Source organism: Lepus europaeus, chromosome 14, assembly GCF_033115175.1.
Source record: "Lepus europaeus isolate LE1 chromosome 14, mLepTim1.pri, whole genome shotgun sequence".
Classification (NCBI taxonomy): domain Eukaryota; kingdom Metazoa; phylum Chordata; class Mammalia; order Lagomorpha; family Leporidae; genus Lepus; species Lepus europaeus.
Window position 1 is genome coordinate 94,100,885 of NC_084840.1, and position 15,609 is coordinate 94,116,493.

A 15,609-nucleotide genomic window follows, 5' to 3' on the forward strand; every position below is an offset into this window, starting at 1 on the left:
CTGTGTGCCCAGCCCCACGTAATCCTCTTCATACATCCTGATATATTTTATTCTCACAGCGGGCCAATAAAGTAGAGCTATCGTTTGTATCCATCAGTGTCTTCCAGAGAAACAGAGCCAGTAGGATGCATGTATATAGAGAGGGAGTGAGAGAGCGAGATTCATCTTGAGGGGTTGGCGCACGCAGTGGTGGGAAGGAGCAAATCTGAGATCCGTAGGGCAGGCTGGCCAGCTGGAGACTAAGGCTGGATTTCCGCCGCTCAGTTTGTGGGAAGCCATGGCTTTGGACTTGGTTTCTGTACCAAGAAACCAAATCAGTGTGGAGTGTCATCATCACACCAGAGCTTTGGTTGGGTGCAGAAGTTCCAGAAGCCAGTTTACTATGTGCTAGGCAATCGACTAACCAAGTTGTGATCAACTGACTGGTTGATTTTCAAAGCTGTAGCCAACTAAGTTGTTCACGGCGTCTTTCCTCTGGCATTCTCAGAACCTGCTCTGGTTCTGGGATCCGCCTTGCCCCTTCACAACTTGCTTTAGCTTCCCTTCGCTCAGCTCACATAGACTCTACTGAATTTAACTGCTCTAAGGAAGTTCCCATTTTAACACTATGCCACCACCTTGCAATGGGAAACCTAGGGCCTTCAAATGACTGGCTAAGTCTGATTCCTAGTGACCTAGTGACTTGAATCACCAGTGCTTCAAGTCAACTGATATCAGTCACACCTGCAGAAGGCCTTCCTTGCAACCCCTAGATTGGTGTCTACATAAACAACTGGGCCCTGTAGTTCATCTGAGTCAGAACACAGAATCAGCCATTATTGTCCACCCCTTGTCAGCTTGCCACTCTCACACATCTACATAAACCACACCGAATCTCCAAGTAAACACAATGGCAAAGTCATGCTTATGCCTAATGTACTACAGCCAACCTATGCACAATCAGTCAAACACACTTTAACCCTTTCCTCAGAAGAGGTGATCACCCTTCTCTATCTCCAAGCACCACTGGATCCGCCAGACCATGTGGCCAAAGGACCCCCTGAACAGCAACCAGGACCCCTGGCAACGCCTCTCCTGTTCTGGGCCACATTCCAGACTAGCAGCTATGGTAATGGTGGTGGTGTGCAGGCGGGATCACAACTTACCCTTTGCCTTAGAAGGGAAATCAACATGTCTCACCCCATGAACACCTCACAGTTTTCCTGAGGTGGAAGGTCCCGGAACTTCTGTCAGGTTTAGTTCCCACCTGCAGACATACAAATGTGTTACAAATAAGTCTAGAGTTCTCGCTACCTCCTGCTCACTACCTGCACACAGCACAATATCATTAGTGTAGTGGACCAGTGTGATGCCTTGTGGAAAGCACAGGCGATTAAGGTCTTTGCATATTAAATGATGACATGGGGCTGGAAAACTGATATAGCTCTGCTACAGGAGAATGGAGAGCATTTCTGGCCTCATGAGCTGGGAGCCAGCTGGTTCTGGTAGTCTTTGCCAGCAGGTTCGCCAGATCCATGGCTGCATACCAGGTACCAGAGGCATGTCATTTTTGTGGGCTAGGAAACACATTTGGAACAGCAGCTGCAGTTGACTGAACACCTGGCGAAGTGTGTGACTATATCCTGTGGTTCAAGACCCACCGGTCTTGTGCCCAGGCCAGACAGGACAGTGGAACAGCGATGTGGTGGCAGTCATCATCCTAGCACCCTCCGAGGCCGTTATGCTGCTACTGGTTTCTGTGATCCCCATGGGATGCAGTGTACTCCTATGAGACAGGCTCCATGACTTCCACCTGCCACTTAATACCACCGTGGCCCACCCCCCACCAGTCAGCAAACAGCGTGGGAATCCGACCACCGCTGAGTATTTCTGTTCTACTTACTCATTTTTGAGCTGGGGAGAATGACCCCAGGATGGGTGCGGGGTACCCCTGGATGCACTGCAAGATGGACCCGAGCTAGGACTCCATTGATCCCATGACCGTCATGTGCCTCTCCTCTTGACAATGGCCCGAAGGGACACTGTGTGCTTCCTGGGATTAGCGCAGGTTCAGAGCCGGTGCCGAGTCATGCTTCCCCGTGCACAGTCACCCTTGTAGAAAGCTGCAGGGCTGCCGCAGGGAAAGAGGCTTTTCTAGGTCGCTTCAGGCCTGGAGGACTTGGACGGTCGAGTATGTTTGTGCAAAGTTGAGAAGCGATTGCTTTGCCTCGTGAGTGGGAGGACAGCACAGTGGAGAGGAGGGAAACGCCGGAAGTAGCCCCTTCTAGTCTGACGGGACTGTAGGGAGGAGGAAGGAGAGAGAGGCAAAGCAAGGGGGTCCACCCCCCAGGTTCCCGTCACCCACCCGTTCCCATGTGTCTGCAGAAGACCGGGGGTATGGGGAAGATCAGGGTCATTTAGGCTCACAGCACATTTCCCTGGCACTGGGAGCAGAGGGGACTGCAAATCTTGGGGAGAAATCCGGAAAAGTTCATGGAAAAATGGACTTAAAAGGTGTGCACGTATTTCCTATTGAATTTGTGAGGGAGGGCAAATGCAGCAACTGGATTACTAGGGTTGTATTGTAGTAATGGCGTGTGGGCATCTCAAGCAGCGTCGTAACTGCTGAGCCAGACACCCCCAGACAAATGCTGTTCTATGAACAAAAAAAGATAAGTTACTGCCTCCTCCCATCTCCGTACAAGGGGTCTTCAAAAAGTTCATGAAAAATGCATGTTATAAAAAAGTTCTCCATGGATTTCAGCTTTTTTGCATCAAAATAAATTTAGGTTTTCATTTTTTTTTTCATGAGCTTTATAAAGAACCCTCAGCCCAACAAGAATGGAGTGGGGGAAGAAGGGTTGACCACTGTACGTGAGCCCCCCAGGAAGGAAGAGGGGCATTGGGGTTGGGGTGGGGCTTCGCCACGGCACACAACAGTTGAGAAACCGCACTGGGCAGATGTTAAGGGCTGGTCCCTGAGCAGATTCTGGTTCCTGGCTGATGCCCTGGGTAGGCTCCCAGGGCAGAGTCTTGGATTGCACTCTGTGCATTTTCACTTTCCCATGAGCCCCCTGGCCGATTCTAAATCTGACTTTGGACAATATGCACTTCTTGGTGGAGGAGCTGGCTTGTTCCTGCTTACTAGAGGCTGGGGGCCAAAGGTCATCTCCCGTCTCCACCAACATTGTCTCTTTCTTAGGGTGACCAGTTGATCTGATTTGTGGCTGGTGGATGGCCTTTATTCTGGTGTAATTAATCATGCCCTTTTCTCTCTTAAAATGCTCCACTTTGGCTGTTTGTTACTGTTTTTTTAATCCCATAAATTTTTGCAACGTCTATTTTTGAGCTAGGCTTTTCTCTCTTGATTAATTTTGTGGTGTGTTGATCCGATCAGACTTCTGCGAGTGCACGAGGCCCTTGTCTACTTCTTCATGAAGGGATTCACTGGAGCCTGCTCAGTTTGGTCTGTACACCGAGGCTGAGGCTGAATTTGCTCCTCTGGCCCAAATTATTATTATTATTTTTTTAGTTATCTTTTTCTCTTTCAAAACTTTTGAAGTTTCAGCTTTTACTAGGTGGAGTTGAGAAGTTTTTCCATCTCCCATTTCCTTGAAAGTTCCAGAATTTATTTTCAGAGGTCACCTCTTCCTTGGAATATCTTGCCATATGCAGCCAATGGCTGACTAGCACAGTTTCAACGTTCTGTTTGCCCAGTTTTTATCTAAAGAAGCAGATTCATCAAGAACAATGTCTACCTCCCAAGTTAATTGCAAGCGACACTTTTATCAAACTTTTTTTTCTATGAACAAGGCCAACTTTTAGTTACAGGTTGTTTTGCACACCAGCAGCCCAGCTCTAAAGTGCACGTTGCATTGTGTTGTTGTGACAGCACTCCACTTGGTACCAATTTTATGTGTTAGTCAGCTGTCTTTAGGTTACGGTATAGTAGAGATAACTTATGTTTTTCAGTGGCTTGTAATAAAAATGTTTGATCCCTCATCCTGTTCCCTGTTGTCTGCAACATGCAACAATGTCACCTGGCTCTGCCCTAGTACCTTCTTGATGGGGTCCAGGCTGGAGGAGCAGGTTTGATAAGTACTAAAAGGGTGAAGGAAGTCAGTTGGAACCTGGGTTCTCTGTGCCACGGTCCTAGGAAGACAGAAAATATAGTCTCTCCCAGATGGATGTTCCTATGATAGAACTGAACTATTGCAGCTTCTCAGAGAGACTTGGCAGTGTTAACGTCTGACCACATGTCACTGTGTATAGCAAGTCACATGAGCGACCCATGTATGATGAGAAGTCTGTTATGTGTTCAGCAGGACTTGTGTCCCCAAAACTCACGCAGATTAAACCACTCACAGAGGGAAATGGGGCATTTGTACTGCTGAACCTGGGGTAGTCCAGGTCCATGTTGCTATCCAAGTGTTATTTATTTATTTATTTATTTGACAGGCAGAGTGGACAGTGAGAGAGAGAGACAGAGAGAAAGGTCTTCCTTTGCCATTGGTTCACCCTCCAATGGCCGCCGCGGTAGGCGTGCTGCAGCCGGCGCACCGCGCTGATCCAATGGCAGGAGCCAGGTGCTTCTCCTGGTCTCCCATGGGGTGTAGGGCCCAAGGACTTGGGCCATCCTCCACTGCACTCCCGGGCCACAGCAGAGAGCTGGCCTGGAAGAGGGGCAACCGGGATAGAATCCGGCGCCCTGACCGGTACTAGAACCCGGTGTGCCTGCGCCGCAAGGCGGAGGATTAGCCTAGTGAGCCGCGGCACCGGCTGCTATCCAAGTGTTATTTTTTTAAAAAGATGTATGTATTTATTTGAAAGTCAGAGTTATGTGGTGGGGGAGGGATGGAGAGAGAGAGAGAGGGAGAGAGAGAGATACAGACAGACAGACATTGAGTTTCCACGTCCTTGTTCACTTCCTAGGTGGCTACAATGGCCAGGAGTGGGATAGGCTGAAACCAGGAGCCAGGATTTCCATTCGGGGCTCCCGTGGGGGTGGCAGGGCCCTAAGCACCTGGGCCATCTTCCTCTGCTTTTTCAGGTGCACTAGCAGGGAGCTGGATCAGCAGTGGAACAGTCGGGATTAACTGGTGCCCATATGAGATGCGACCATCTCGGGGTGTAGCTTGACCAGCTCGTCCCAGATGTCATTTTTAGTACTGCACTTTGAATCTCACATGCAAAGGTTTTCTTTGCATGGTAAAGTATGTGATTCTGAGGTTGAAACATATATAAGATATTGGCCCAGAGGAGGAGGAAAGAGAATCCAGGAGGACCAGAGAAAGCACAAAAGGCGTGGAAGAATGAAAGCCCCTGGTATTTCTAGGTGGGGGAATGAATGACTCCTCTCGTATCCATGCAAGGCGGCTCCCCCCTTTCTGTGATTGCATTGCAATGGAAATTTGTTCTACCACAAGTGTCCCGAGCCATGTATGTGCTTTTTCTTTCCAGGAATGTGATTAGTATAGCGCTTTGCCTATATTTATCCATCATTTCCCATTTTCACTTGATCAGTCTTTTTTATTTCTGGCATGTACGATTTTCACATAGAAAAGGAAAGAGGAATTAGAAACCAACTTGTACACTTCATCATCTGCCTCCTTTGACACTGCCTCAATTGACACTGAATTAGAACACATGATGTACTTGAAGCTGGCGCTGGTGCTTTCTTAGAAACAAATGTTTAAGGAGAAAATAACCAAAATTAGAAAGATATCATTTTCTGTTTTCATAATTATTCAGGGGCTGTGGCAAAGGAAACCTCATCTAGCTTGCATTGTTTAGAATATTACTGCTTTCCAGGTGATGAGTCCATTTCTGACAGCAGACTTTCCCTTAGGTGTGTTCTCAAACAGAAGGGTGCTAACGTTAGAGCACAGCGACTAACACTGTGCATATGAAAAGAAATAACTAAGCAGTAACAGAGAAGACTCTGTCTTTGCACAGAGAGAGAAAGCACCGGCGACTGGACTTTTAGGGCTTGCTGATCCCCAAATGGCTTTTCGTCAGCCCTTTAGAATGTCTGAAGAGCTGTAGCCACTGATTCTGCAGGCTTCTATTCACAGGGTGCCCAGCCCATGGACTACAGGTAGGAAAAGGCACCTCATTTGGGAGAGGCGCAGGGATGAGGTAGGGAAAGCAACCCATTCCCTCCCTGCTGCCCGGCTTTGCTGTTCCTGCTGCTGTGGAGCTGCTTCTAGGAGCTGGTGCTTCGAGAAAGGTTCGTCCTACAGAAAGCTCTTTCGGTTCCTTTGCGTCCCAGCCCCTTTCCCATCAAGGTTTCCCATTGTATGAACCTGGGGTCCTTGGCTACAGCTTTTCTCGGTGCAGGTATTGGCCTACGACAGAGCCTGCATGGCCTAGTCTCTGGGCCCACCATAACGCTGCTTCTCTTTGGGAATAGGATGGATTAAGAGTAGAAAGTCTCCCCCAGGCCAACTGGTTCAAACCGGAGAGATCCAAGATGGCTGCCAATGTGACGTCAGCAGGTCTGAAGCTTTGCTAGAACCTCATTTCCGTGTTAAAAATCACTCTGCCATGACAGTGGACAATCGTCATGACAACCAGCAGAGGAGATGATGAAAGGACAAAAAGAAGGTGGTTCCCTGGTTCCGAGAATTATACGGCCCCCTTTCCCAGGAAATCCATGACTATCTCCCTCTCTCGTTAGCATACTCCTCCCCTCATTCCTGCGGCCTGGTGTTCAGGACGCCTCAGCCTCCAGCAGGTGCAATGCCCCTTTTTCTCCAGTTTGGCCACTGAACAAAGCTATGCTGTTGATAGTCAACTTCCATTTCATCATTGGCTTTGTGACATTGAAAGGACCAATGGCTGGATGTTGGGGTCCCTCCCCAAAAGGAAGGATAATAATATGACACCTACAGGTTTTGAGAGGGCATTCTAGAAAAAAAATATTTGAAGGACAAAGTTACAGAGAAGGAGGGACAGACAGACAGATATTCCATCTACTAAGTTCCCCAATGCTGCAACCATCAGGGCTGGGCCAGTCCGAAGCCAGGAGCTTCATCTGGGTCCCCCCCAGTGCATGGCAGTGATCCAAGCACTTAGGTCGCTTTCCTAGATGCATTAGAGGGGAACAGGCTGGGAAGTGGAGCAGCTGGGACTTGAACTGGCATCTCCATGGGATGCAGGCATCGCAGGCGGCTTCACCTGCTGCACCATAATGCCGCCCCTGAGAGCTTTTAAAGCTTTTGAAATCAGCCCACATGTCAACAAATGTAGAAGTAACGTTTGTATTTGATGTGGCCATCTAGTTCCTTCCGGTGAGAATGACAGAGGAATGACTGGCGAGAGGATGTCACGTTGGTGAAGTAACCAGCAAGTGTTCCCTCTCTCCTTCAGAGCCCTCATCTCCCTAGACCCGACTCTCCCGCTAGTCTGACGGGTGCAGCGTCTCTGCTCACTTCCCTGAGCCCATTTCTTGGATGCTCCTATGTGGTCCTTGGAGTGCATGACCTAATCTGGCTCCTGGTACTGAGGGAAGAGCTGTGGGGAGCGGGAAGCATGCTGTGTGCAGGGGAGCACCTAGCTCTTTCCTGTTCACCCCTAATTTTTTGCAGACTTCCAGTCTCAGGGCCTAAACTCTCTACCAAGGCCTCCCTGACTCCTTGTCTCTAGTTATGCTCATGGGTGTGTTATCATACCAAGGCACTGGATGAGGGTACTTTCAAAAGTTCATGGAAAAAATTGGAATTTATAAAAATATGTATTTTATTTGAAATGCAGAGTGATGGGGCATGGGACAGCAAGAGAGGGCTCTTTTGTCTGCTGGTCCACTCCCTAAATGGCTGCAATGGCTGGGGATGGGCCAGGCTGAAGCCAGGAGCCTGGAACTCTACCTATCCAGGTCTTCCATGTGGGGAGCAGAGGCCCAAGCACTTGGGCCATCTTTCGCTGCTTTCCCAGGAGCATTGGCAGGGAGCTGGATTGGAAGTGGAGCAGCCAGGACTTGAACTGGCACTCTGATATGGAATGCCATTGTTGCAGGCAGTGGCACCCCACTGAGCCACAATGCCAGTGCTGGAAGAAAAAAATGGAATTAAAAGATGTTTATTTTTGTGCAAAAAACTTTTGAAATTCATGCACAGTTTTTTCATTATACACATTTCTCATGAGCTTTATGAAGACCCTTTGAATGCCCGGACTTCGGAATTTTCTTTGTAGCAAAATAAACTCAACATTAGATTCCATTTTTTCTACAGCTGCTTGAAGTACCTGCATCAACTCTTACGGGTCTGCGCGTCCTTGCGGACGGTCATCTCTATCAGCGCTGTTTAGTAGATTGTCTGGGCTGTGTTGGGTCAACACCAAAAGGTAGCTGTGTCGCTTCCTATTTGGGCAGAGCTTCCCTGAATCAAAACCAGTAATCCTCTTTGGTTCTGCCGCTCCGGCTGATTTCCCATTTGCTTGTCTGGGACCACTTCTGACTGAGCATGTGTTCCTGTACTTCGGCACTGTGAGGACACAGGTGCCTAAGGATACCAAAGCCAAGGGTCCACACGGAACTCCTCCCCAAGTTGGGCGGGCTACATAGCACTCGATTTTCAACCGATGAACTCACAACTCACCAGAAGTCACTTTCATATAAATATGTTTTATTGCAGAGGAGTTATAGTTATGTACATGCTGCCACAATTCACAACGTAAATTCACCAAATGTCTCACGGTGGGATGCTGTCGGTGTCAGGTGATAGTTTCAGAAGAACCACAGACTCAGTGAAGAGACTTACAGTTTTATGGACTACAACTCTCGGTTGCTAAATGCTAGAAGTCAGAGGCAGTGTTTTCTCAGTCCTACCTGTCAGCACTTGGCATGCAGGAACCTGGGGGGCAGCTACAAGAGAACTGTCGAGTTTCAAATCCAGACTCACCAGAGATTACAGTGGGCTGAGTTTATAATTCATGTCGTAAAGCATTGAATTCTTGCATAAAACAGACAGTTCTATGAAGACTGGTAGAAATCTACTTATTTATAAACCCTGGCTGACACACAGGGACAGGACGCAGCCAGCACACGCACTGAGAAGGACACCTGACATGTGTCTGTGACTTGACGCGTGCGTATCCACGTTCTCTTCCTCACCGGTCTGGGCAAACAACCTCTCCTGGTGATCACAAATGGCGATGGGACTCTCGGAAGGACCCTAGGCACTCTCGCTGACGGATGCTGGTGGAGAATATTCTGTGGGCTGTAGCATGTCACTAAGGGATAATTTTAAGTCTTCTCTAAGCCACATCTCTGGCAGGCTCATCATGAAGTGCAATGAAAAAAATCAGTGCTGCTGGACCACTTGGTCCTAAGAAATGAACCAAGGGCAAGCAGATCTTAGGCAAATGCGATACAGAGGATGGGAGTCTAGAAACCTCAAGCCAAACTCAGGGCAGGATCTTAAAGAAGTATTCCAAGGTCACCACGAAGATAGGCCTTGGTTGGAAAGAAAGGGATGGAGAAAGAAAGGGGACGCTCAATAATAATAGAGATATAATAATAATAATCACAACAATAACTTCTGTAGCTCTTCTCCCCTGCCCAACCAACCTGAGTACTGCATAAAGCAAGCAGCTGGGCACAGAGGGTTTGTACAGGGCTCTGCAACACCACCAAGCGCTCACTTCCTGCTGGGAGAGTTTCTGATGAGAAACAGGGAGAATGCTGTCCTCCCACATTCTCTTAAGAACAGCCCTGAGTCCACCTTCTGACTCCCTTCCCCCACCCTTTATCCTCCTAGCACAGTTTTTGCTGCTCAGGAGCTGAAATGTCCTGGCCAAACAAGCAGTTGGTGCTTCAGTGTTAGAGTGAGAGGCAGGGACGGCTGGGCTCTGTGGTTCAGCAGCTCAGCTTCCAGTGCAATGAGATGGGGCTTTGGTAACTCAGTGCATTTCAGCAGGGCCAAAGTCTGGAGCTGGGGGTTTGCGTGCCCAGGGCTGGTGGAGGAAGGCAGGGAGTGAGACAGGGTATGCGGTATGCGGTGGGGGCTTTTTGCCTTGCAAATCAGTCTTACACTTTATCCCCTGAGCCGCAGGGCTGGGGTCATCTGCAGGACGTGTATGTTTCCAGTGCTTGGGAAATGAAGAACCTATACCCGCCTTTTAGGTTTTCGCTGAATCAGGTTAAAAAACCTCTTTGGGATCTGAGCCCAGCAGGTTCTAGCCCTTGCTGAAGCTGTGAATAAACATTTATGAGAATAAATAGCTTAAGGTAATTTAAAATATTCTATTTTCAGTATGCATAATAAAAATATATCCATACAATGGTCTTGATGCTATCATAATTTTTCTCTTTAAAAAAATAATCCCATGAAAGTGCTATTGGGAGCTATCATTCTGTTTCTGTTTTGAAAGGCAAACGTCCTGGTTCTGGAATCCTCACATCATTCCTAGAGTCTTCCCTTTCCACGGTGACAAGAGTACACAGTGTATCTTTCACAGTCTTAGCTTCTTCCTTAGGAAATGCCACTAAGTATGAAATACTGAGAGACTGAAAAGGGACAATTAATTGGAATGAAGGCATTCTCCATTTGTGACTTAGAACAAACAATGGGTAGGTTGTCCTTAACTTACTGAGACACAGGACTAAGTAGAACCAATTGATCTCCAGTGTTCGTATAGCTTCAGAGTCCCTAACAGGAAGTGCAAAACAAGGAACTCAACTTGTATAAAAACCCTGATTAAGACAGTATAACAAACCATGATGGGAGCTAATAGAGTCAAATCCAAATCCACAATGTAGAAACCACAGCCAAAACTAAAAGGTTTTTTTTTTTTTTTATCATAACAGTTATGGCTTCCCAAGCCAGAGAAAGCTTACTGAACTCCAAGGACCAACTAAAGATAGATAGCAGGTATTCTGTAAGTTGCAATAACCATTGAGTAGCTGCAGATTGCATAAGTGTGTTGTGTCACATCATATCAAAGTTATTTGCAAAAATTATACAATCTGGAATGCTTGAATATGAGACACAACAGTGTACTGAAACATACATTGATAAGAAAATGAGAGCAATCGTTAATATAAAAGGTGTTCTGAGGGATGCATTAGGTTAGCAGTGCTATCAAGGTTACCTAGGTACAGTAAGTTCTCAGTCAGCTACTGAGGGTCGTAGGCGTCTAACCCTTCTCCTTGGCAAAGTCTCACAAGTGGTCTCTGACTCCTCGTTTGCCTTAGGCTCTTCACGTCCCGTCATCAGCACTGAGTAGGCGCAGACAGGGCCATGAACGTGCGGTACCCGAGGACTCTCCTTGTGTTACCAGGGGGCTGACCCTGTTGCCTCTGCCCTCCTCGCCCTCTCCCGCCCTGCCTTTGCCCTTACCCTCCCCTCTGTCATAGCTGCCCTTCACTGATAAATACTCCTAGGTTTTTTTTTTTTTTTTTTTTTTTTAATTCTTGTATCTTCTTTCTTTTACAGAATTCAGGTTTCCTCTTTTGCCTTCTCTTCCTGGGGATGCCACACGTGACGGGCACCCCAGGCCTCTTACTTCCGAGGCCCTGCAACCTTATTTGCATTGGAAGCAGAAGAGGCAGGGAGAACCACACTTCGGTCTGCACTGGGTCCACCCGGGCTCTCAAACTCCCAAGGACACACCTCAGCTCGCGAGGTTAAAGGTTGCCGGAAGTTATTACTGGAGTGGAAGGAGCCAGGCACGTTTTCCTCAGAGGCAGATGTCTTTCTTTCCCGGTCTCCTGCTTGGTTGAGGCTTTCATTCCCTCCTTTGGCCGCGGCGACGCTGGAGGGCAGCTCCCCGTGCTGCCCAGCATGCGCACTGGCTGCAGACCGCTGACCGCCGGCCTTGTCTCTGCCTTGCCCTGGGGGGACCGGCGTCTTGGAAATCAAAGCCTTCTCATCTTCATCTAGGGGCCGATCCTGGCTCTCCCAGGGGCACACTTCAGCCTTGTCTATGCTTTTCGGATGGGACTGCGGGCACTGAGATTTCTCCCTTGAGGGAAAAGTTGGATTTTTCTCCGTTTCAGAAGCTGCAATCGACACGTGCTTTTGAACTTTTGGTTCTGAAGGCACAGGACCTGGGGTTAGGTCATAAACCTCCCAAGGGCACACCTCCCCGATGTCAAAGTTGTCCTGCATCTGGGCGGTGCCTGAGCCCACGTCAGTCTTGGCAGTGGAGGGGTTGCCCCTTTGTGGTTTCATAATCCCCGATTTCGGAGGCTTCAGTCCTTCCTCCGAGGGGTTGCAGTGTAGTGGGGTGGACTCTTTAGTCTCTGTGTTATCCGGATTGGAGTCTTTTCTGATGGTCTCTCTCTCTTTTGGCAGAGGCTTCTGGGACTTGGCACGTTCTTCCACACCGGACACTTGGGTTTTCCCAGCTAACCCCAGGGTCTTCTCCTTGGCACTCGCTATGACGCTGAGAGACTTCTGTAACATGGATGTCCGCGGGTGCCCTGGCTTCTTCTCGGAGCTGAGGTTGTGGGCGCTGGCCGACTTGCACACCAGCGGCACCGACTCCGTGGATGCGGCCTCGCTGTCTTCCTTCAGCTTCTGGGTTAGCTTCTTCCCCGACACGGACTCTAGTGTCGAGTCTTCCGTAGCCTCCTCTTCTTGGCTTTCCGTGGGCAGGCTGCTGGAGCCGTCCGTCTGGTCCCGCACGTGGTCGTAAGTGCTGTGCGATTTCTTGAGAGAGAAGACTCGGTTTCTCAGCGACTCCTCCTTGGGTTTCGCGGTGTTACTGGAAGACTCCGGGGGGTTCTTCTTGCCGAGGGCCGTGCTCTTGGCCGGGCCGTGGTCTGCAGATTCCTTGTCCTCTTTGGAGCACTGCCTGCTGACTGTCTCTGGGATCTCGGTGATGCGCCGCATGATGGAACGCCCGAGGCCCTTCTTGGAGCAGCGCTTCTTCTGGAGGTGGGGATTGTTTGTGATCATCTTCTTCCTTTTATAGATTTCCAGCTGAGCATAGAGTTTTTTCAGCTCATCCTGCAAGAAGAGAAAAATGCAGAGACATGTAGAATTCAGCCTTTGAGCTGGACCCTGCCGCTCCCTGGCACTGGGACTCAGCGAGCTGCGGTTCTTTGGGGCAGCTGCTCTATTGCTTCTGCTGACACCTTGATACCTGCACTCATCCATGGTCTCCTCACTTTTACTTTCTGATTATTTCATATTTTGTTTCACATAAAGTTTAAGCTTTAGGACAGGAGCTCATGCAGTCAACGTTTGCACCATGCAGCAAACGTCTTATCCTTTCAAGTGGCGTGGAGCAGCCCGCGCCTGGACCATACAAGGTGCTGTGTGGTGTCTGGTGATAAGCCATGTCCCTGAAGAGTGCTGGGACCACCACGGGCCATGGGTCAAGTTACGCCTGATGCTGTCTGCCACCTGGAGGACAGGCGTCTACAGATGCCTGTATTAAACAGTCCGGGCTGTCTGCTACAGATCTGGGTGACTGTCCACCAGCAAGGTGTCATGAGCACCTCCTACGGACCATGTGCCGTCAGTTCATCCTTGTGAGCGCTGATCCATCAGTCAAGACCATCAGCGAGCCCGAGCATTCTAACACGTCGCTTATACATCCTGGGTCTGGAGTGGCTCTGCGTTTGCTGTCTTCAGTTCCTACACGTGGATTCCCTAACACAAATGCATGAACGTGGCACACACCCACACACGCACGTGCAGCTGCCTGAATCAACAGGCCTACTCTGAAACAGGAGAGCAGGCTGGCTGGCATTACCCGGATGTCCTCTGGATCCAAGCTGTGCTCGCTCCAGGCTGAGTTGATGCTGCTGTTTAGGTAGGACCCAGACCGGCCCATGTCCAGCTCATCTTCATACGCCTCCGCAGCAATGTCATCCCGTGGGTTATTGCTTGAATGAGAAAACTGCAACAGACAGGATGAGCTGTAGCCGTCCGCTCACTGGGAGAGCACAGACGTTTCCTGAAGCTTCTACCGTCACCCTCATTTCTGCGGCTCGATGGACTCACTCCCTCACCTGTTGTCAAGGCTCACTGCTTTGCTGTCCCTGTCCCGTGCGGAAGCTCTGTGCTGAGTCAGAACCAGCGCAGAGCCCCCCCCTTCCACTGCAGGGTTCACCCACGCCCCTCCCGTGGGCTCCCAGTGTTACACACATTGCTCCTCTCCCATGGCGTGTTGCATTTTGAAAATGAACATACGTACAAGAATCTGAGAAGTGCCCTCTGAGAGAAGCAGTTTCGACCCCGTGGTTGCTGACCAGGAATTTTGTAAGTGGTGGGGTCTGCCTCGTGTTTGTCATTTCACTTCGCACAGGTGAGGATCCATTTGTGGGCACCATTGGCCCTGGTGGCTAGAAAGGGACTTTCAGTCCACTACATGTGCTTTCAAAACTCAGTGCACAGGAGATCTGCGTTCCAGCCCCAAGTCTGCCATCCCTGGGGTCTTAAACAAGAGAGGGAGCCACTCCCAGTGGTATCCTCTCAGCTACATGGTCTGTGTTTAAACTGCAAGAGTCCATGAAATGACAGACTTTCTCTTAAGCTCACCCTTCTATCCTTTATCACCGTTTAAAATCTATTCTGACTGTTTTCACACGGGCTTTTGATGATTTTAGTTTCGTGTGCTCTTGCTATGTCTCTTCTTGATGTGGAGGTAGGGCAGGGTGAAATGGGGAGTGAGGGAAAGCAGGCAGGAGCACCTGCCATGATGCGTGGACCAGGAGTCTGTCCTCCGCACAGCAGGGGAAGAGCCGGGAGCACACCAGACACTGGGCCAGGGACTCAGTTAAAAATAGTGAACAGGTCTCTGTGATAACGCCACCCCACCTCTGTGAAAATACTCAGCTAGCCAGGTGAACGTGCGCGTGAGATACAGTGCGGCTGCCAATCTACGTCAGTCAGAACAGATCTGGGGTAACTGGGACTGAGAGCCACAGGAACTGCGAGTCCTTCCTTCGTCACACTTCCGCCTCTATTTTTGGGACCCACAGGTGTTGGGAACTCGGGCTGTAAACAAATGCAACAGGTCCCTGCCCTCCCCGGTCTCCCCCGCTGCCGGCACAGCCACCTGCAGCCTATTTATAGGAGGAGAGAGCCTGCTTTTCTGAGCAGAGTCATGGAGGCGACCGCAAGGTCAGCCGAGGGAACAGGCACTGCTGGGTGTGGCCTGTTTTGCTGTTATTTTCCTCTGGTGCTTATCTTTACCTAAAGGACTATTTTAAAAATAACCTTGTTTATTTGTTTGATCTGTTTCCCCTCCTCCTCTCCAGATTTTTATCTGTCCATTATTCCTGTTCTAAGGGCTCAGATGAGTGCTGTGCAAAATCCTTCAATAGGGCCGGTGCCGCGGCTCACTAGGCTAATCCTCCGCCTTGCGGCGCCGGCACACCAGGTTCTAGTCCCGGTCCGGGCGCCGGATTCTGTCCTGGTTGCCCCTCTTCCAGGCCAGCTCTCTGCTGTGGCCAGGGAGTGCAGTGGAGGATGGCCCAAGTGCTTGGGCCCTGCACCCCATGGGAGACCAGGAGAAGCACCTGGCTCCTGCCATCGGATCAGCGCAGTGCGCCAGCCGCAGCGCGCCTACCGCGGCGGCCATTGGAGGGTGAACCAACGGCAAAAGGAAGACCTTTCTCTCTGTCTCTCTCTCACTGTCCACTCTGCCTGTCAAAAAAAAAAAAATAAAGAAAAA

At 49.6% G+C, this 15,609-nt stretch overlaps 1 protein-coding gene and 1 long non-coding RNA gene across 5 annotated transcripts in view; one reads left to right on the forward strand and one right to left on the reverse strand.

Annotated features, from left to right (window-relative positions):
- LOC133773648 (uncharacterized) overlaps positions 1 to 15,609 on the forward strand; it is a 74,735-nt gene that overhangs the window by 51,999 nt on the left and 7,127 nt on the right. Inside the window, exon 2 of one of the 4 annotated variants that reach the window (XR_009867947.1) lies at positions 12,276 to 14,192. The exons of 2 other annotated variants lie outside the window; for them this stretch is intronic. This is a non-coding gene — a long non-coding RNA (uncharacterized LOC133773648). The remainder of the gene's footprint in view (positions 1 to 12,275; positions 14,193 to 15,609) is intronic. One more of the 4 variants, XR_009867948.1, reaches the window with a different exon arrangement.
- The window catches only part of GPR158 (G protein-coupled receptor 158), a 344,765-nt gene continuing 337,745 nt past the window's right edge, over positions 8,590 to 15,609 (reverse strand). Inside the window, exons 10-11 of the mRNA XM_062211168.1 lie at positions 13,684 to 13,830; positions 8,590 to 12,932 (exon numbers count right to left, since the gene is read on the reverse strand). Coding sequence (XP_062067152.1) covers positions 11,481 to 12,932; positions 13,684 to 13,830 — 1,599 coding nt within the window. The 3' untranslated portion in view covers positions 8,590 to 11,480. The remainder of the gene's footprint in view (positions 12,933 to 13,683; positions 13,831 to 15,609) is intronic.